Below are 22,711 nucleotides of genomic sequence, written 5' to 3'. Positions count from 1 at the left end.
TCTAAACATTTGTTTAGATCTAGTCCAACAGATAATGTGCAGAGATGAATGGAAGAAATAGGAACTTAATGTTCAAGCAGAGCTGAGTCAGCATTGTCCCTCTATCACAGACACAGATATGGAACCAATATAGAACTCAGGGGTCTCATTGCTGCTAGCAACAGAAAAATTTCAAATAAAGAAAAATGAAAGAATACTGTGAAGAGCTTCCAAGAGAAAAACTCAGAAGATGGAGCTCTGGAAAAAAGAGACTGTAACATAAGAGGAAGAAGTAAACTGGTATAAATCTATAGGAATCTCAGCACTTGGCTACTTCAACAGGGAGTATGCACATGGGGAAATGCGACAAACCAGTGAACAGCTTGCAAGAAAAAAGTTAAACCTACACACAAAGAGAGGATACTTTTAAGACCCAGGAAAATAATAAAAATTAATTTTGATCTGGTAAAATCTTTGGTCAATACATCAGAGAACATACATAAGAGAAAATTCCCACAAACTGAAATAAAACAGATGTAAATCTGGAGAATTCTGATCCTTCTTATGAAGAAACAAATGTAGCCAATGAGAGTCAGAGATAAAACTATTGACAGTTCCTCGGATAAAATCTTAAACAATACACTAGATTCTTCAAGATCATCTAGAAGCAGGGATAAAAGAAATATAAAGTTAGAGGTACCGTCTAGTCGACCCAGTGAACAGTGGTACCATACACCGAAGTTGAAGAGGAGCCTATGCAGAAGTCCATAAGAATGTCAAAGGTATAGCAATCAATACAAAATCAAGCTTATTTCAGGTCTAGAGGCTCAAATAAAATCTTCCCTATAAAAATAGAATATGATCATTTATCTGGTATAAAAAATAGAACGTCTGTGAGCAAGAATAAGAAGAAAATAGTTAACCATTCCTCAGATAAAATGACACAGAGGAAACCACAAAGATGTCTGTGAGAAAAATACAGAAGCATAAAGATATAGCAGTCAAGGGACATATAACATACTTGAGGTCTGGAAGCCAGAATAAGGTCCCTGTCACTACTAAGATGCAAGGGTCTAATTCTTTGTCCTTATAAATATATCAGAGTACATTTTTAGGGAAAGGTAGGGAGAAAAGTGCTGACAATCCCTCCAGAAAATGTCAGGTGAGGAAGCAAAAAGATAAAAAGGCAAATCAAGAATTATTGTTTGAGGGGCGCCTGGGTGGCTGAGTCGTTAAGTGTCTGCCTTCTGCTCAGGGTGTGATCCTGGCGTTCTGGGATTGAGCCCCACATCACGCTCCTCCGCTGGGAGCCTGCTTCTTCCTCTCCCACTCCCCCTGCTTGTGTTCCCTCTCTTGCTGGCTGTCTCTCTCTCTGTCAAATAAATAAATAAATAAATAAATAAATAAATAAATAAATAAATAAATAAAATCTTAAAAAAAAGAATTATTGTTTGAGATCTAGAAAAATGAAAATTCTTTCTAGAGAGCTGCAAAGATACAATCATTTGCTCAGTGAGAGAGAAAATCTCTATTGATAAGAATAATGAGAAATATGTTTACAGTCCATTAGTGGATAAAAAGGAAAAACCACCTGGCTCAAAACTGGAAACCAACAGAAGCAGATGCAAATAGAAAACAAAGAACACTTTGGGGAACACCTGGGTGGCTCAGTTGGTTAAGCATCTGCCTTTGGTTCAGGTCATGATCCCAGGGTCCTGGGATTGAACTCTGCATCCCGCTCCTTGCTCAGAGGAGAGCCTGCTTCTCTCTCTGCCTGCTGCTCCCCCCGCTTGTGCTCTCTTTCTCTCTCTGAAAAAGAAATAAATAAAATCTTTAAAAAAAAAAAAAAGAACACTTTGGAAAATAATGTTTATGAAAAGAAGAAACTTTGTGCAAAAGACCAAGCCATAGCCAGAGTAATATTAAATCACAGAAAAGAGCAACTTGGAGTCCTGTGAGATGTGTTTTAGTGAAAACAAATACTGAAAATGCAAAGCAAGATAACAACATATGAAGAAAGAAAATAAGAACCAAGAGAGAGCAAGACAATGGAGGTGCTTAGCTAAGAAGTTGAAGAGAAAAAAAAGTGATAATGTTTAGTTGGATGGCAAGTATAAATGTAAAATTTTTGCTGTAAAATTAAAAGTGAATTCTGTTAAATAAAACTTGGTTCTGTATGTATTTAAATATAATTAAAGTATTGGTTTTATTTGACATTTGAGTATTTTATAGGCAAAATTAAAAAAAAAGAAGACATCCTTTCCATCTCTATGTAAGAAACGATGTCTTAATTCCTTATAATTAACTGGTTGCTGATTCATTCTTTGCTGATAAAATACCTTCCCTTAGCCTACTATCTTTTCCCAGTGGATGAAAGGTGAATGGGAAAGTAAATTGTAAACTAGTGAGGTCAGATACAAACTTGCCAAATATTCTATTACTGATTGGTTGTCTGCAATGTACAGTTTTGGAGAGATGGTTAATGCTGGCCTGCTCAAGATAAAACTGCTCGTCATTGTTTCTTTCAATCAGGAAATCCAAATTAATTATGTTCATGAAATTTTTACATAAGTCAATGCAGAACATAAATCTGAACACCATATTTGTGTTTATAACATAGTAAGTTCCAGCTGTGAACTGTTTCCTTTATTCCACTTGAGAGAAACTGTATACATAAAGTACAACATTGAGGTACTCAGCATATTGTCTTTTAAACTGTTGAGGCCATTTCCTTAATATTCCCTTCATCCTTTACAACTGAATCTTTTTTTCCTTCTATAGTAAACCTCATGCCCTTTGGCATAATTGCCAAAGCCATTTCCATGGTTGAATTAGTGGCCTCTTGAAACTGTCATTCTATCTCAAGAAGACATTTCCCCCTTGTTTATGATACTGAACACCAACAAATTGCTTTTAAGCAACAGATTTCATATATGTGTGCATACATATATATAATTATATAATACACATAATTGAAAAATATGAAAAGTCATGCTTTTAAGCAACTGATGATTTTATATATACATAAATATGTGCATATATATATATGTGTGTTTGTGTGCCCTCACCTATATAAAAAGATATTGCAAATAAGTAAAATCAGCATCTCATCACTAATTATTTTCAGGTGAGAGAATAATTTTTCTACATTAATGTTTTCTACATTTCTATTTTCTACCAGTTCTATGTAATAAATAACTTCCAGGTGAAATCTATAAAACTGATACACCTAGATACCACCCTTAGTGCTTTAAAAATGTTTCTATCCAGGCATTCTAGCGTTGTGAACACATAGGTTCTAGGTGTATTAACAGGGTATGTTATATGTGTGTGTGTGTGTGTATGTTACCATGAAACATGTTCATTTATCACTAATAAAAGTAGTTTTTAAGAATTTTTCCCCCCACAAAATTGTGCTTGGTAAGTCAATGAAGTGCAAGAAAAAAACCAGAGTCAAACTCGTTTTTATTAACTGAGAGGTGTGCATAAAAGCTTGTGAGATGTGTAGGAAAAAAAAAAAGTGTAAAATCTGTTGTAACCTTAAAATTCAACAGAACCTCACTGCATGACTAGTATTACATTATAGACATTCTGAATTCTAGGGAGAGAAATGTTCCGTAGTTGATACAAGGGAAATACACTTGATTCGTATTATAAGTGTATTTTTACAAGATTTTGTTGCAAAGCTCAAGATGCTAGTAATAGCAACATATAAGATATACTTCACATACTGGTACTTGGATAGTCATGTTGATGTTTTGGATATGGGCGAATTTTAAGATGTGTCTAAAACAGAATACCCTCAAAGGATAAATAATTTAAAAGATTATGGTGACTTTCCTGTTTGTTTGAATGGTGGGTGGTATTGATAGCGACATGTAACTGAAATTTATAGTGTCTGAATAACATTAATATATGCAATTATTCAATACGATGTGATTTCATTAAATCTTGTACCATTCTCAATTTCAAATAGTCTCAACTCCTTATTGTTTTGCCAATCACAGCTTAAAATTGCTTTTAAATAACAAAGACACATTTCATAATTTAATACATTGCCATATAGTCACACATCTGATACAATTTGCACAGAGAAAGATTTTAATGTTTTTCTGTGTTTTCATTAACACTTTTAATGACAGGGTCATTAGCTTTTAGCAGTTTGGAGTAGACCATTCTCTTCTATTAACAATTCAGACTTCTTAGAACTGTCAGACTTTTTCTATTAGCTTTTAAAAGTGTACGTCATTTTCTCAAATTAATTTCACAATTAAATCACTTCTCAAATTAGTCAAATCGGTTTCTTCTAATACAATCTCAGGACTGTCAAACTTTTTCAATCATAAGAACAATGTTTCTAGATATATATGTGAGGCTCACATGTAAAATCTTTCTTAATGTAACATTCATCCTTTCCCAAGCAGAAAAACCTTTTGTTTTCCTTCTTTTCCTTTCGTGGCAGTCATAAACTGTAGTCACTCTATGGTATACAATGTGTATATTGTACACAGACTATGCGCATATGTACATTATACATAATGCATTTTAATATATTATTTTATATTACCATTTGCTTAAAGGACATTTCATAGAATGGTAGAACTGAAACAATGACATTGATTTTTTCTTAGGACATGTTGACTAAATCCTTCTGTAGTACAACACTGGCACATTATGGCTTTGAAAAGTCACAAGTTCTTACGTTTTGTGTCATGGTGTGGAATGTATTTTAAGATAAAGGGAAAAGCGCATGACATCGTGCTTCCTGGTATGGAGTATATGTATCAATCATTTCTACATATAACTATGTGGTGAATGATACAATTAAGACCTAGACTACACAATCTACAGTCATTACAAAAAGTTGCATATTATGCCACAGTACTAAAAATAAAATATATTCTTCTCAAATAGTGAAAATAAGATATCCTTCACGTGTTTTACGTCACATGTTTTCTCGTTTGACCATGCCTCCTTTTCTTCCCATTGTAAATGAAATCATGTCCAATATTTTATTAAACAATAATGAGACAATTCCCAGGCCATGAAGGCCTAAAAAAGAGGAAAAGGCGATTATCTTGTCATTAATTGCACAAATACACTCCTGATACGTTCAAAACATGGTAAAAATATAAAAATAAAAGACAAATAAATAGGAATATCTTCTCAGTTACTGAGAAGTTAGAAGTCCAACTGCACCTTACTAAGAGCACGGACTTCGGAAACACCTCATGGCTGCCTCTTCAATCGCTCCAGCACATAACTGGATATCACGGGTATCCCTCCCGGTATTGGGAGCCATCAGCTGTGACTCTGCTTGGCCAGGAAGATACCAAGGGGTTTTTTGGGGCTTCTCCGCAAGGGAGGGAGGGGCTCCATCAGACCCAGGTGCTGCTCTCCCCGAGCGCGCGCAGCAGGCTCCAGCCGCCGCGCGCCCCTACGCTCCTCGCCCTCCGCCCATCTTGGGAGACCGTGACCTGTCCAGGCGAGAGGCAGAGGTATGGAACCGCGTCCCTTTCCCTCATCCCTAAAGGTGACTGCCTTTCTCCCGACGCACTAAAGGTCTCACGTGTTCTCTTTGATTCGGAAAGCAGGCACTTACGAGTGAACACAGGTCTGAGGAGAGGCTGAGGGCGGGCACGTCCTTCGAAGTTGCGCTCCAGCCTCGTCCGCTGCTGTCGCCCCCGCCGCGCGCGCCTAACGTTTCCTTGAACCGAATGAAACATAGGGCAACTTAAGATCCCGAGGGAAAGCGGGAGTGGGGGTGACTCCAACCCAGGCGCCAGGCGATTCGCCCCGGGTGCCAGGCGGGGTCTGAGGCAGTCGGCGGTGGCAGCGGCCACCTCGGTCGTTGCGTCCCACCCGCAGCCCCCTAGCCCCGCTCGGTCCGCGCGGTCCTCGAGCGGCCCCGGACGCTCAGATGAGCGGGAAGCGGCCCTCGCCGCCGTCGGACTCCCCGGCGCCGCCGCCTCGCGGGCGGCCGAGCACCGACACGGGCAGCACGACCTCCCCGGGGCTGAGCTGCTGCAGCCGCATGGACTCCTCGTAGGTGGGTAGGTACTTGACCTCCTCGTAGCTGGGCAGCTGCAGGAAGACCGGCGAGACTACGCGAAGCTCGTGCTCCGAGGCGCAGGAGGGGGCCGAGCGCCCGCCGCCTCCCCGGCCTCGGCCCCCGCCGCCACTGTCCAGCAGCGAGTCCTGAGAGCCGGCGGCCGCCTCGTCGCGCATTAGCGCGGGCGAGTCGTCCTCGTCGTCGTCGGGCGGCCCCGCGGCCCCCGGCGGCCCTGCGCCCCCCGGCGGCCCGGGCCGTGGCTGCCCGGGCCGCGCCTGACCGCGCGGGTACCTGCGTGGGCTGGGGCAGATGATGCGCTGCAGGAAGTAGCCGATGGCGAAGAGCACTAGCAGGATAAGCAGCCCGGAGAGCTTGCGGACGAACCAGCCCACGTTGTCGAGGAAGGCGTGCAGCGGCAGCTTGCAGCAGCGCACCGCTGTGGCGTTGGCCGCGTCGCAGCAGCGCTCCCGCTCGCCACACGCCAGCTCCGCGCAGCCCCCGCCGCCCCGCGAGGGCGCCACCAGCGCCAGCGCCAGCAGTAGCAGCAGCGGCAGCAGCGGCGGCGGTGCCGGCGCCACCGACAGGCCCTCCGCTGTGACCCCGGGTGCCCACATGGCAGGCGCGGACCGTCGCAAATGTCCGGGGAGGGGGTTGGGGGATCCGTCTGTCCGCGCGTCCGTCGGCCCCTCCCCGGGCGCTCCGCTGGGTCCCGCGCGCCGCCTCCCGCGCCTCCGCTACCTGCGGCCGGAGCAGTCCTCACTTGGCCACGCTTGGGCGGAAGGAGGAGCCCAAGGCGCGCCGAGGCTGCGGGAGGCGGCCGCTCCTCGCAGCCGGAGCGGCTTCCTGAGCTTCTGACCTTAACCCCGCGCGCCCGGCCTCCCGGGCCGGGCTCAGGGCGTTCGGAGCCGCCCAAGATGGCAGAGGCAGCCTGTGCGTGGCTGCCGTGGGCATTTTCGCCCCGCGGGCCGCGCTCTCCCAAGCCCCCCTTGTCACCTTCCGGGGCTGGAAGGGTTAACGCTCCGCGCTGAGCCCGGGAGCCCCCTGATCTCGATTAATTCAGCCGTCGCGCTCTTCCCCGCTAGTCGGGTGGGGGCTCTTGCTCGCGTAGGTGTCTCAGTTTTAAGTGATTGGATTTCCCCAGGAATGTTATTTAAATTGACTTGCGACTGGGATTCGCTTACCATCTTTCTTGTGATCTTTCTGATTAAAAATGAATGATGGCCATTAATGGCTAGCGCAGCCCCGCAGGCGTCCCAGAGCTTGGGGGTTGGGGACCGCCGGATGGTTCTGGGCAGATCCTTGGGGCTGAGAAGTTGGAACTCCCTGAGACCTCCAGAACAGATAAGAGAATTCCCCGGAGAGACTCAGGTCTAGGCACCACAGAAGTATCCCCCCCCCAGGCAGGGGAGCCCTCTGCCAGGGTGACTCTAGTTGACCAAGGAGAAGACAGGGGGCACATATTTCCCCAGAGGCTCATCCGATAAGCCTCCATGCACCCGAGGCACAAAGCAGCACCCGAGGCAAAAAGCAGGGATTTGGGTGTTGGGTTGAAAGAGGCCTCTTCTCCAGCATGAAAACACATCTGTGAAATGTCAAAGGGGAGTTGTAAGTGGTTGGCAACGTTCCTGAGCATTGATCTGCATACAAAGGGTCTTTCTCAAGGTTATTCTTGTTTGCAAAGTTTGCCTGTAAAGGGAGTCTGTGCTCACTCTCACTTAGCACAGGGGACAGAATACCGGTTCTTGAAGTCACTAGTCCTTGGGGATGGCCCTTAGCGCATTTGGGGAGGGAAGGCAGTTCCGGCGCTTCCTGACCCGCAGGCGCTTCTGCTGGGTGGTGGCCTTGAGCAGCCTCTTAGAGTGACAGCGTTGGAGAAGCCAGGAGCTTGCGCTTTTATTAAAGCAGATTGAAACAGATAGTAATCTTTTTAGGATTCGGATTTATTCATTCCTTCACCCCTTAAACACTAGGACCCCTGTAGAGAAATCCAACGGGAAACTCCATAGTCAGTGAGAGAAAAAAGTAAAAGTAAAGGAAATGTGTAGAGACAAGCAGGATTCAAATGTAGCCAGGTAAAAGCAGATTTCACACAGAGTAAGTCACACTGTATCTCCCTAAAAGCCTTATGGAGCAAGGTTCGGGGTGGTGGTTTGATTTCAACAGGCCATTGCTCTGCCTAAACGAACACATTTAAAATATTTCTGCTGCTGGGAACACCTTACTTTGCCTCATACTCGAAAACAATCCTTTCTCCTTCTGGAGGAGCTTGGAAGTGTCGCTCAGACAAGTTACTTCATGTGAAACTTGGCTGAGCACGGGTCCTTCTTTCTAAGCTCTCCTGAAGCCACAACATTTCTCTGTGCCATGGTCTATTTCTCTGTAGGGAGACCTTAAACCTATTTTGTAAAGCTTGATTATCAAGGGGTTTTGAATTGTAGTCAGACAAAGGAATGGAAGTGATTCATTTTTAAACAATGAACATTGCATTATTCTTTTATTCACACATTCTTTTGCCAAATTTACATTGAACGTTTTCTATATTCAAGGAACTTGGCTAGATGTTCACCATTATGGGGGAAAAAATTCCTCCCCTAGCATGGAATAAACCCAGGTCTGTACTCCCAGCTGCCACTAAATGGAGTAAAGAAGAGACTCCACTAAGGGCAACAAGTGGCAGTTTTCTCTTTGGTTATGACTAATTCTTACTTTCCCAAAGAAAAAACAAATTACAAGTTTCAAACAATCTCAAGGAGGAAGGCAATTCATAGCTTGAGATGGGCTTTGACTATGAAGTTGAAAAAAATACAAAGGCCTCTTTGGGTTTTTATTATCTGATCTTTTAGGATTTCTGCTAGTAGTAGTAGGAGCACTGGCAAAAATAAAGGAAGAGTGGCATGTTTGGTGATACATAGGTGAAAGCGTGGGGCACCTGCGTGGCTCAGGTCATGATCCCAGTGTCCTGGGATTGAACCCTCAGCGGGGAACTCACTTCTCCCTCTCCCTCTGCCTCCACTCCCACCGCATGTGCTCTTTTTCCCTGTCAATAAATAAAATCTTAAATAATAATTAAAAAAACAACCACATATGTGTAAGTGCCTTGCTTATTGTTATTTTGATATTACTAAACAAACAGCATTTGAATGGTTTAATTTCTGTCTACCTTTAAGGAGTTAGAATTTGTTTGCATAATATTAGAACAGAGTAGAAGAACAACATAGATCTTATATAAAATAAGACATTGGCAGAGTAACTTATATGAACACAAAGAAAAGGATGAGGTCTGCAAAATGAGTATGAAATGGATTTTTATTTGATTTTTTTCTTTCCAAATTGATAGTCTCAAAGTATCCTCCATTAAAGACCCTGTACAGAAACGGGTGCCTCTGTTGTTCTTCTCTGACCTCTCAGTCTCACTTAATTCATTTTTATTTGTCATGTAATTTATAGTGTACAACCTTTTGAAGGAAAGAAAAGAAACACTATAGTTTTAAAAGCTCCAGGAAAGACCTGATCTTTATTACTCAGCGTCCTTATTCTTTATATTTGTTTAACCCACAAATGAATGGAGTAGACCTAGCTCACAGAAAGTCATAAATTCAACTTAGTGAGGAAGATAGAATATAATTCTATGTTCCATAGAATAATTGAAAGATAAAGGAAGACCACCAAGTAAAAATTAAAAAGAAACCTTGTTTTGTTGAAAATTGGCACTAAATTATGTGTAAATAAGTGTGTGCAAGAGAAAAAAACAGATGGAAGGGGGTTGGGGACTGACTTTTATCCAAAAAGCATGGTGTCTTGGAGTATAGATAGAAATTAAGAATATTAATTGCAGGGTGCCTGGGTGGCTCAGTCAATTAAGCATCTGCCTTCCACTCAGGTCATGATCCCAGGACCTTGGGATTGAGCCCTGTGTGGGGCTCTCTGCTCAGCAAGGAGCCTGCTTCTGTTTCTCCCTCTGCCTCTTCACCCCCCCCCCCGCTCTTGCTCTCTCTCAAATAAATAAGATCTTAAAAAAAAAAATAATCACTTTATCTTGCATAGTGCTTGAATAATATTTTTTGAAAATTTTACATTCCTCATTTATTTACGCTCATATGAATAAATGTCAAATTAGCACACTTTTCAACTTTTCAGAACTGAAGAAAGTAAACAAAATGCAACAAAACTGGCTGCTGTTTTACTTATGCTTCTCGGAGCCGTCCTGCTAACTTGAGTAAGACTGGGTGACCTCCATGCAACTTTTTGTTCTATCACATGATACTTGGTCCAGAAGAGAATTTTTCTCTGATGTCCACTGACTGTGAGCTGTGCCTTCAAGCCTGTGAAGCAATAGTTCTCCCCTTTTCACATCCGTTCTTCAAAATGTGTAAACATGGGCAGTTGGGACCTTGTAAACCATGCAGTCTGTAAGCACTCTTTAATCAGTGTGTGCAGCCTATTTCCTTACTACGAACTTGTTATTAAAACTGATTTATTAACCTTCTCATTTTATGGTTTCCCTCCATTTGCAATACGTTCTCCCTGAGCAACGTAAATTAAGTGTCTTATTGTAAATAGCATATATTTGCATAAACGTGCCTATATAGAAATAATTTGTAATCTGAAATAATCAGCTTTGAAGTTCTTTTCAGATCGTATTTCTTTCATCACTTATTTAATAAATACTTAATGAGGACTCACTTTGAGCTAGGGGATACTATATTCTGTTCTGGTGATTCTATAAAAATCAAACTCTTCCCTGTCCTCAGGGAGGTTACTGAGAAGAGGAGAGAGAACAACAGACACTAATCAGTTAATGAATTACTAATTCCAACAATGATCAGCAATTATAACGAAGAAGTTTAGCTTACTCACATTTTTTACACTAGGTATGATCTGAAATGGGGTGTGGTGGGTGTCAGCAGGAGAGTCTTGCCTAAGAATTAGTTCCTTAAGAAAAGACAAGTTGAAGAGGAAAGGTGTGTTCCAGACAAAGGAAACTACATGGGGACAAGTTCTCAAGGTGGGAAGACCCTTCCCTCATCATCTCTTATGCTTGGGGCAAAGCCTATGTCATTTCTACCTCAACAGTTGAGATTCTCTCCTAGATAAGCTTTCAGTAGAGTCAAGCCGTCTCCCCCTGTTGTTCAGTTTTTAAACAAATCTGGTTCTCTGCAGGGTATGTAACAGGTTGTGTGATTATAGTTACCTCTGCAGTCCTGTTCCATTTCTTCTTGGAGTCCAGGAAAGTTCCAGCAATGTTTCCTGTTCTCTCCACCTCCACACCCCTGACTTGGAGTGGAGTTTGGATTTCCTTTCAACTCTATTAGTTGGTAGCTTGCTGATGGAAGGCTTCTTCAAGCCAAATGCTCGAAGTAGGAGAAAAATCAAAGTGAGATGTTTGTATCTTTTGTTCAAATTAGATGCAAAAGGAAAATGGAAATCTTTCTCCCAAGCTTGAAATCAGAAACATAAGGATGAGTACATCTAGGACCTTATGAAGATAACAGTATCTACATTTGTATTTGATCTTTTGGCTTTTCAGAGCACTTCTGCATGCATTGTTTGGTTTTCTCCTCAGTACATTCCTGTGAGTTATTCCATCCCTTTTTCCAGGTGAAGAGAGGTTGAAAAGCACCTGAATTCCAGAGCAAATGGGTGGCAGTGCTGAAGCTGGAACGCAAGGCTACTTCAAACGTGTGAGTAAGCGTCTGACTCCCTCACTGGCTTGGGCATGGCTCAAAGGGCCCCTGTGGGGGAGGCACTTGTCTTCTCTCTGACAATTTCCGATGCATTGAGACCAGCCAATTGATAAGGAAAATGAGAGTCGAGCTGGACTGTGTTCTAGACCAGGAATATGAGATTCTTCTGAGGAAATAATTTCTGGCGCTTTTGTGGCCATTTTCAGTAAGACATTAATAATGGTTTAGATAATAATGTGACAGGCTAGCTATTTTTGTACGCATTTCTGTAAACAAAAAATAAATTCCCCTCCTTCATTATGTTCCATTCTGTATACACGAACTAAGCCATCCAATGCTCATCAGTATGCTAAGTTATATCCTGGGGAAAACAAGGATATATTGGGCTCTGAAACACAGTATTTATTAGTGACTTAACCTTCCGTATTTAAATTTTGCTTTATAACAATTTATCAGTTAATTCCTCATGGCAAACTTTCTCCTTTTTGCTGGAGATATAAAAACTAAACCATAAATATTATGAGCTATTTTTAGTGAAGCCAAGAAGATCTGAAATTAGAATTCCAGTTATATCAGCTGAATGAATTCATTCTCACTCATTCTTTTTTTAAATGGTCAGATTGTTGAAGTTAGAATATATTTGTCAGTAGGCTGATGTATCAGTCAAATGCTCACACTGGCAGAAAAAATCATATAGCATGAAATGAATAAGGTGAAACATTTTGCGCTCCATTATTTTAACTTGAAACTAGTAATATACCCTTTGCCTCCCTTTCATTACAAGGAAAAACTGGTTGTTAATACTTTCTTCTGTAATACTTTCTTTGTACACCTGGATGGAATGTAAAGTGCTTGTCCTTGCTCTGCACCCTGCCCATGACTTTAGAGTTACCTGTGTAACTCTTACCTGTGTTGAGAGCTGGCCGAACAGCGCTGACTCTGAGCCAGCCATTAGTCCCAACACAGGGCTTCCCGCTTCTAACGTTAATTGACGTGGATAACCATCTTCCAAGACATTTGCTGTAAACGACTGGGAAAATAGACCAAATATCCAAATTTTGGGTTAACAACTTCCATTGTAGATTTATCCAGCTATGAATTTTAAAAGGGCTGTTTGAGTATAATCTTAATCTTTCTTTTTTTTGAAGTTTTTTTTATGTATTTATTTTTCTGAGCGAGACAGGGAGAGAGCGCTCAAGTGGGTGGGGGAGCAGAGGGAGAAGCAGACTCCCCGCCGAGCGGAGAGCCTGAATCGGAACTCAATCCCAGGACCCTGAGATCATGACCTGGGCCGAAGGCTGACGCTTAACCAACGGAGCCACCCAAGCGCCCCTTAATCTTCCGTTTCATTTTTATCTCCCACTCCTTCCTTCTAGCACCCTTTGCTTCAATAAATGCCTACCTGACATAGCTCTTCAACTCCCTGCTTTAGAGACGTTGTCCCTTCCCTTTGGCTGTGCACCTCCACCAGGAATTCTCCTTTCCCATCTCCACAGGTTAAAACCATGTAACATGTAGTTCCAATGTCACCTACCCTCCATAATTTATGGTACTGACCCCCAAAGCCACTTTCCTAGTTTAGAAGTTGTCTCTTTCTTCTAGGAATCTCCTTAACACCGTCTCCCATTTGTGGCAATTCTCATTTTCCACGTCTACGTCCGGAGGTTGTGTACCTATCTTAATCTTTAAGCTTCTAGAAATCAGTTCACGGCAGTAGGCGTTGTACCTGTGCCCCCTCTGCAGAACAGTGGTTTTCCATTTTTCTGGGTACTGACACCTTCCGACAACTTTGGGAGTGTTCCCCTGCACCCACATGACCTCCTCACCCGTTGCTATGCTGTTTGAATGCAACTCCTCCCTGCCTGCCTGTGCTCTATTAGAAATTCATGAGGCAAAGTTCTCAAATATTCCTGACAGCGCGCCATCTTTCTATAGTCCTGATTTGCTGTTAGGTCCCTCAGCAAGGTTTATCCTGCCGCATACAAGTCACAGGACCCACTCCATTCACCATTCCATGGGACAGGCATCACCATATGTGTTGGGCTCACGTGGGAGAGCACAAACTGATCATGTTGGGAGCACATCCATGACAAGCTTCCAGAACTCTGGAAAGCCGTGGCTGCACCGTGCAGGAAACTATGCCTTGGCAACTCGTACACAATAGATGCTGAGTGCATTTTTATGGAATTAATTTACCTAAGTTTATGAATCTGCTTATATTTTCAACATGTACCCCTCTCCTGAGTAACTATTCTGTGGCTTTGCTACCTGGAGAATAAAGTATTTTACCTTACAAAATAAGCCATTATTTATCGGCAGTTTGCCTACTATTAGCACCTGGGCCAGTCTGGGGCAATTTTACTTTTAGATCCACTTCTGAACCTTCACGGCTCTGACCTGTATCATAGAAGGGCTGATCCCTTGAGGGTATTAGGATTCTGGCACGGTTCAGCCAAGGGGAGATTGGAGGGGGGTAAAGGGAGAAGCTGGGGTGGGAGGCCTGGAACTCTTCCATGGCGCCCATGGACAGGTCTGCTGTGAGCAACCCCCGCCCCAGGCTCCTGTAAAACCACTTCTTCCCTCCATTGTTGTTCATCTCTGGGCTGCTTCACGCTCTCCTGGGGGTTTCTTAGCTCTTTCTGTGTAACCAGTTTCTTGTATTTAATCTAATTCCCTCTGTTTTAAATACTCAGAATGATTTCTTTTTCTGGTTGGACCTTGACTGATACAGTGGCCCTAAACCCCCTTCTACAGCTCTAGGGATGTAGCCATAACAAACGACACAATTCCTCTGACTCTACAGATCAAAGGGAGTGGTATTTTCTCCTCTGTTGCCTAAGACTAGTCCCATTTCTCCCACTCATCTGCCTGGAAAAGTTGACCTCAGTTGCTAGACAGTGTTAGTACAGCTCTGTGACCTTCAGCACTGCATCTCGGAGTCTGTATTTCCTCATCTGTAAAGTAAAGGCTGTAATATCTACCTTATGGAGTGGTTATGAAGATTAAATGAATGGATACATATAAAGTGCTTACAACACTGCTTGGCACATAGCGAGGTCTATATAAGTGTCAGCTATTATTATTTAACGAAAAAGAGTGCATTATCTTTTCTTGCCTGTTATTTTGATTCTGAAAATGGTGAGGTACAAAGCTAATTTGTCTTAGGGCTATCATGATTTTATTAGATTTGTAACTTGTCTTCCTGAATCAGCCAAAGACAAATGGAGCCCATTAACTTTGTAGAATTTAATATTTGGCCCTGAGCTTTATCATTGGCAATGCTATAAGAATTAGCCACATAAATTTGTTACTGCATTTGGAAAATGGCTGGAGGCATTGTGTCTCCTGTGAAATTCTCCCTTTGAATGATTACTTCTAGAATTCAGTCCAAAAAATCCTTGTTTTCCTTATGGACTGGATCTGTTAAAACTTTATTCTTTTTCATCATGGTAATTATGTAAATGGCCATGAATCCCTTTTTGCTTTGGTTGCTGGGGAGCTCAGAACTAAATTTAAAGTTTAGCAACATGTGTGCTGGTCCCTCCTTTTCTCCCTCCATATTTATGTTTCTTCTTTAATATAGCCTTGATTTTCTAATTCAATTTATCTTTTGATTGAGTCATTCATATTTTGCCATTTCTATTTATGTAATGAATTATAGCAAATCTTTCTGGAATAAGTTTGTGATGTAAATAAGTAACGCTAAATTTGTAGGGTTTTTAGAGCGTGTTGTGAGATTTCTAATGTTACTCTGGATCACTGAATTCCTTTAGAATATAATCTCAGTGTAAAAAATTATATTCTTAACTACAATATGTCTTGGGAAGTTCAAATGGTTTGGTCACATGCCTCAGACAGTTTTATCTCAGAACCAATTATAATAGCCTTTACCAAAGTCTCACAGAGAAGGACTTCTTTGTGATGTTACTTGGAAAAATAGTTTGATGACCAAGTAAGTTTGGAAAATGTCCAGTTACAGAAAATTATGTGAGCTTCACTACTTCAGGATTTTTCAGAGCCTTTAATTTGTTAAGGTACATTGTGATTCTCTAAGAGGGAACGATATAAGGTAGCATTTTTCAACGTATGGGACCAAGAAACTCCCTCCACACTCCTCTACTGCCATTTTTTTCTTAACTGAAACTCCAGTTAATATTTTAAGAAACAAGGGCTCTTTCTCACTGATATGTGGAATTTGAGAAACAAGATAGAGGATCATAGGGGAAGAAAGGAAAAAATGAAACAAGACGAAACCAGAGAGGGAGACAAACCATAAGAGATTCTTAATCTCAGGAAACAAACTGAGGGTTGCTGGAGTTGGGGGGGTGGGTGGCAGGGATGTGGTAACTGGGTGATGGACATTGGGGAAGGTATGTGTTGTGGTGAGCTCTGGGTGTTGTGTAAGACTGATGAGTCACAGACCTGTGCCCCTGAAACAAATAATACAGTAGATGTTAATTAAAAAAACAAAAAAGAAACGAGGGCTCTTTCATATAGGCTAATGTGCGAGACTGGATTTTGCCAGGACAACAAAGCAAGTACCATTTTTTCAGTAAGTCCACAAGAAAATCTGAAAGGGCTGTCCACCCTCAATTAAGAGCATTCCTTAGAATCATGAATCTTGAAGATTTCTTCATTTTAAAATGTTCATCTTGTCTTAATCATAAAATCAGATTATTTGGAAGGAAATAACACATTTTTAGTGCTCAGTCCTCACTGTTTTCTGCTTCAAGTCTACTAGTCTGGACAGAAATATAAAATCAATGACTATGTCACTGATGTGACATTTAAATTCTTCAGTATCATGGGGCCATGATTTAGTTTTAGACAGAGTCAGATTAAAAATGAGTCTCAGAATAGAGTTAGGGGAATCAAGCTGTGAATATGAGAATTTTTTAAATGACATACTTGGGAAATAAAAGTAATTGCTTTTGAGTGCTTTTCCATATGTAAACCTTAAACATGAGGCACAGTTTTATTAAGATTGACAAGGCTGGTCTATAATTAGAGCAGTTTGGAAAGACATTTACAGTGATTTACTTTTTCTTTAAGCTGCACAAAATGGATCCTGCTAAGTGGAACTGTCTAATAATACAGCATTCTGGCTGCCGGTCTGTGTTTGGTTCCAGAGAGCACTGGCTCCAGCATTCCAGATTTCTCTGTTTGTGTGGACATGTATTCCCTCTTCCAGCACAGTTTTCCTATCATAACCGGAATTGGAACAGCTAACACTTGTTTCATACTTAACATTTACAGAATGCTTGCCCGTGTATCATCATGTTTTGTTACAACAAGATGAATGAGGAGAGTGTTAGTAGGGGCAATTATGCTGGGTGGTTAGGAGTTCGAGCCATGGAGTCAGATGGACCTGGGTTTACCTGGCTCTACCCTTAGTCCCCCAGTCTTGGGCAGGTTTCTTAACCACCCTAAGCCTTGGGTTTCTCCTCTATAAACGGGAGTAATAATAGAATCTAATTTATAAGCTTATGTGAGGATTAAATGAAATAATTCAAAGTGCTTGATGCATAGTAAATATCCAATAAATAAATTAGTTTAAAGGATGTAGAAGAAAATGAGACTCAAGAGTGATTTGTTCAAGGTTGCAGGAAAATGAAGAGCTAAGATCTGAACTCTGATCTTGTTATTTCCGGTAGGGCTTGGGGATCCCTGCCTGCCTTGTAAACTCCCTGCTGACCCCACCTAACAGGGCTCTAGCATGTGACCTACCATAGCCTCAGTAGAGAGGGTACGCGGGGTGGTCTAAAGTACAGAGCTTTAGAATTAGGCAGACTTGAGTTCATGTCCAAGCAGTGCTATTTATTAGCTCTGAGAAATTGGGATAATGGTACCTTTCATGATCAGTGAGATGATGTACTTAAAGTGGCTGGTACATGGTAAGCTCTTGATAGATACTGGTCATTGTTGAGAAGTGACATGGGGTTAGGGGGCCTCGTCTCAATCAGGAGAGAACAGAAATTGCCCTAGGTCTTGCCCAGTGGGGTGGAGAGATAGATTTGTATTTTATTCCCTCTACCCAGATACAAAGAAAGAAAGGCTTTCTCAGCCGCATTATTTTTAACAACCTTGTTTATAAACTTTATCTACATAATCCAAAATAAAATATTAAAGCTCCTTAATAGGCTCTTAAAAGTAACATTTTGGCAAGCTCTTCCAGGCATGTTTACTGCATCTTGGGTTTGTAGTTACAGTAAGTCAATATATACTTCTGGATATAATTGGATATTTACACTTAAATATTAGATGATTAAAAGAACACCAGACAATGAAATAGTCAGATAATGCCCCACCAATGTTTGATATTAACTACTGTTGATTGGGAGTCATATAAGCATTTAGGTGTTACAAAAATGACATCTTGAATTCTGTGAGCCTGGCGAGGAGGGAGAGGAGCAAAAGCAGAAGGTACTCCTCTGGGAAGCAGGGGACCGCTCTACCAAAGAAGGGAAATGTGAGCTGGAGCTTGAAGGAAGAGTTGGGACAGGAAAAGGCACTGAGAACTCTAGGTCATAATAATGTAAAGTGCGTACAACAGATCTTACAGTCTAAAGAATGAAGCGTATGCACGTGAAATGGATTAAGTGTTTGTGTCACAACAAAATTAATATTTTGAAGTCCTAACCCCAAATGTGAAAATAGTAGGAGATGAGGCCTTTGGGAGGTGATTAGGTCATGAGGGTGGAGCCCTCATAAGTGGGATAACTGCTTTCATAAAAGGGACCCCAGAGAACTCTTTTACTCCTTCCATCACGTGAGGAGAAAATGAGAAGTTGGCAGTCTACAATCCCACAGAGGGTCCTCATCAAAACCTGACTGTGATGGCCCCCTGATCTTGGACTTTCCAGCCTCTAGAACTATGAGATAATAAATTTGTGTTGTTTATAAGCCACCCAGTCTATGGTACTTTATTATAACAGCTGGAGCTGACTAAGATAGCAAGGGCCTGAGAATACATGTAAACATAAAATTGAATTGGTAATTCAGTTTTCCCCTGGTCTATGGCAATAACCACGTATCCCTGCCTCTTGCCTCTCCTTACCAACTCCCAGCTCCCCGTGTAAAAGTAGGGCATCTAAATTCCTTCTGGATTGTGGCAGATTGTATTTTCCAAAGATAACTGTACTGGTGTGTGTGTGTTCCATCTCATGTGCTGCTACAATGTGACATTAACATGCTTTGCTCAAGAGCTGAACCAAGAGAGTGCAGCAGAAGTGACTCAGGATGACTTCCAAGGCTAGGTCCTGAAAGGTGACATGGTGCTCTCTCTTGGGACACTTGCCCTTAGAACTGTGTCATGAGGAAACTCAGGCCATATGGAGAGGCCTCATGTGGATGCTCCAGCTGACAGCCCCACCTAGGCCCCCAGCCAACAGCCAGTATCAACCACCAGACGTGTGAATGAATGAGTCTTCTAACGATTCCAGCTTCCTGCCCTTGAGTCTGCCAGCTGAGGCCATGGACATTGAGGAACAGAGCCAAGCTAGCCTTCTGTGCCCCATTCGAATTCCTAGATCTGAATTCTTATTGTTGTCCTAAGCGTCTAAGTTTTTGGGTGATTTTCAACACAGCCATAGTAATCAGAGCCAATGTCGCTCCCCAGTTATTTCGGTGAATCCCTGGGGGTGTTTTAAATGTGTCTCATGAACAGTCTTCTCATGCTGTTCATCTCTGTTTCCTGTGCAATGGTTGCTGCTGAAGAAGCCACACAAAGCACAATGGCTCACTACTGTCACCATTGCAGGGGCCCTGGTGTGATTAGAACCAGGTTAGGCTCATCCGGGACCCTTCCTATGTCGCTGGGGAATCTTGACAGTTGTTTGAAATAAGCTGGAGAGAAGCTGAGAGACCTGTGCCATGATTTAGTGGTTTAGGCATGTTCTGTGTCCTTTTGAATACATCACTGGCAGCATGCTCCCGGTGGGGGAAGGGGATTCAGTTGCAGCGGGTGGGTGAAGGTCCACAGTGAGTACAAACCGCAGGCACCATTGCCCTTTCGGCTGGTGCCTCTTCAGTGCTGGGATGTCAGCCTGCATGCTCCACAGTCCCATCGTTAGGGGCCCTCCAGAGAAACTCTAGGGGTTGTGGTTTGGAAAATAAAAGCAGCCAGAAGACCTGGTATGTATTTTAGCAAGAAAGGCCAGGAAATCTACTACCTCTTCTGTAGTAATTGGTTCAAAGGGGAAGCTCTTAGAGTCTTGTCTGACTGCAGGTAACAGAAAACCTGAAGAAATGGTGGCTTAAACAAATTTGTGTTTTTATTTTTTTCTCATGTAAAAGAAATCCAGAGGGAGGCATCCCAAAGCTGGTGTGCAGTTCTCTGAGGTCATTTTGTTGCCTTATGTTTATCATACATCACCTCCACCTCCAGATGTGATGATATCTGAGTTTCAGGCAGAAAAAAAGGAAGGACAAAATATTTTTTAAAAGTAATGCAAATAAATGGTTCTGGGAAAATTGGACAGCTACATGCAAAAGAATGAAACTTGACCACTCTATCACACCATACACAAAGATAAACTCCAAATGGGTAAAAGACCTCGATGTGAGACAGGAATCCATCAAAACCCTAGAGGAGAACATAGGCAGCAACCTCTACGACATCGGCCAAAGCAACCTTTTTCATGACACATCACCAAAGGCAAGAGAAACAAAAGATAAAATGAATTTATGGGACTTCAACAAGATTAAGTTTCTGCACAGCCAAGGAAACAGTCAGAAAAACTAAGAGGCAGCCCACGGAATGGGAGAATATATTTGCAAATGATACTACAGATAAAGGACTGGTATCCAAGATCTACAAAGAACTTGTCAAACCAATACGCGAGAAACAAATAAACAAATCATAAAATGGGCAGAAGATATGACCAGACACTTTTCCAATGATGACATACAAATGGCTAACAGAGACATGAAAAAATGTTCAAAATCATTAGCCATCAGGGAAATTCAAATCAAAACCACACTAAGATACCACCTTACGCCAGTTAGAATGGCAAAAATTGACAAGGCAAGAAGCAACAATTGCTGGAGAGGATGTGGAGAAAGGGGATCCCTCCTACATTGTTGGTGGGAATGCAAGTTGGTACAGCCACTCTGGAAAACAGTGTGGAGGTCCCTTAAAAAGTTAAAAATTGAGCTACCCTATGACCCAGCCATTGCACTACTGGGTATTTACCCCAAAGATACAGACGTAGTGAAGAGAAGGGCCATATGCACCCCAATGTTCATAGCAGCATTGTCCACAATAGCTAAATCGTGGAAGGAACCGAGATGCCCTTCAACAGATGACTGGATTAAGAAGTTGTGGTCCATATATACAATGGAATATTACTCAGGTATCAGAAAGAACGAGTTCTCAACATTTGCTGCAACATGGACGGCCCTGGAGGAGATAATGCTAAGTGAAATAAGTCAAGCAGAGAAAGACAATTATCATATCATTTCTCTCATCTATGGAACATAAGAACTAGGAAGATCGGTAGGGGAAGAAAGGGATAAAGAAAGGGGGGGTAATCAGAAGGGGGAATGAAGCATGAGAGACTATGAACTCTGAGAAACAGACTGAGGGCTTCAGAGGGGAGGGGGTGGGGGAATGGGATAGACCAGTGATGGGTAGTAAGGAGGGCACGTATTGCATGGTGCACTGGGTGTTATGCGCAACTAATGAATCATCGAACTTTACATCAGAAACCAGGGATGTACTGTATGGTGACTAACACAATATAATAAAAAAACATTAAAATTTAAAAAAAGCAATGCAAATAAAGAAAAAAATTATATTCTAGCTTTCTGCTATTGTCTGAAGGAGCTTTCCTAGAAGCTCTACCTCAACAATTCTATTGACACTGTGCTGGCTAGGATGAGCTGTGCACCCACCCCCTAGTTGCAAGACGTCTGGGATATGTAGTTTAGTGGGTGGGCACATTCTAAACCTGAGTAAATCACACTGGGGGTCTGCTGGTAAAAAAGTAGTGTCTGTTGCAAGGGGTTTGGAGTCTCCCCAGTGTGGCATATTCCTGGGTAGATTTTAGACAGGTTACATGCTATGCTAGAAAAAATACTAGCTTTGGAGTCAGAAGGACACAGGTGAGGCACTGTTGTGTGATGTGGGTAAAAGACTCCATTCTTCTGTGCCTCATTATCCCCAACTATAAGAGTCATATTATGTTAATTTAGAAATGCACATAAAATGTCCAGTACAACACCTGGACATAGGACACTTGCAAAAAAATTAGTTCCTCTTCCTTACAAGGGTGTCCAAGGAATCTTAGCTAGGACCTTCAAAGTTGGGACCAATTAGTCTCTGCCAAGTTCGTGGACTCTTTTGCACAAGCAGGGAGTAAACCTCCCAACTGCCTTCTCATCCAGAATGAGGGCCTCAAGGAATCTGAACTCCTGAATGCCCGGGGAGACAGATAAAACTCATGCAGCAGGATTGCAGACATCAGGGCACTGACCTCTCTGTAACTCCTCTCCTGAAAAAGTCCAGGACTGTGTAGGCATATTGGGGATGCCTAATGAACAGTTCTGTGTTCAAAGAGGTGCTTATCTTAGATGGTTAGCATCTCTCCTTTAGCCGTAAGATGTGAACTACATGGAGTACAGGGTAAGAGTTGTCAACTGGTGGCAGGCTTAAAGGCTTTGATGAGTTTCTTATTATGACAATGGAAACCATTTACATTAAGACACAATGAGTTGGATGCTTCTGGAGGAAGAGGGAGGGGGAGAGAGTCAGAAACAAGACCCCACAGATGCCGTTTCCACAGTCTAGGCACCTGCGAAATAAGGGCTGTGGCTGTGAAATGATTTACAGCTAGGACGGACAGACACTCTGAAATCTCACTGACTTGTACAATAGAAGTTTACCTCTAGCCCTTAGGAAGTTCAAAGCAGGTCCTGATTGGAGCAGTTTTCCTTCAGGCAGTGATTTGGGAACCAGGCTGCATTTATCTTAGGGTCCTTCATCATCAGTTCATCT

The 22,711-nt window shown here is 42.3% G+C and overlaps 1 protein-coding gene across 1 annotated transcript; it reads right to left on the bottom strand.

The window, feature by feature from the left end:
• Positions 1–2,581: 2,581 nt before the first annotated feature.
• Positions 2,582–6,918, bottom strand: C20H3orf80 (chromosome 20 C3orf80 homolog). The gene has a single exon (XM_045811634.2). It carries the CDS (start codon positions 6,643–6,645, stop codon positions 5,896–5,898), a length of 750 nt encoding a protein of 249 aa, XP_045667590.1. The 5' UTR covers positions 6,646–6,918; the 3' UTR covers positions 2,582–5,895.
• Between the last annotated feature and the right edge of the window lie 15,793 nt (positions 6,919–22,711).

Source organism: Ursus americanus, chromosome 20, assembly GCF_024610735.1.
Source record: "Ursus americanus isolate L20-20 chromosome 20, mUrsAme1.1.p, whole genome shotgun sequence".
In the NCBI taxonomy this organism is placed as follows: Eukaryota; Metazoa; Chordata; class Mammalia; order Carnivora; family Ursidae; genus Ursus; species Ursus americanus.
This window is presented reverse-complemented; position numbering and strand designations above follow the sequence as displayed.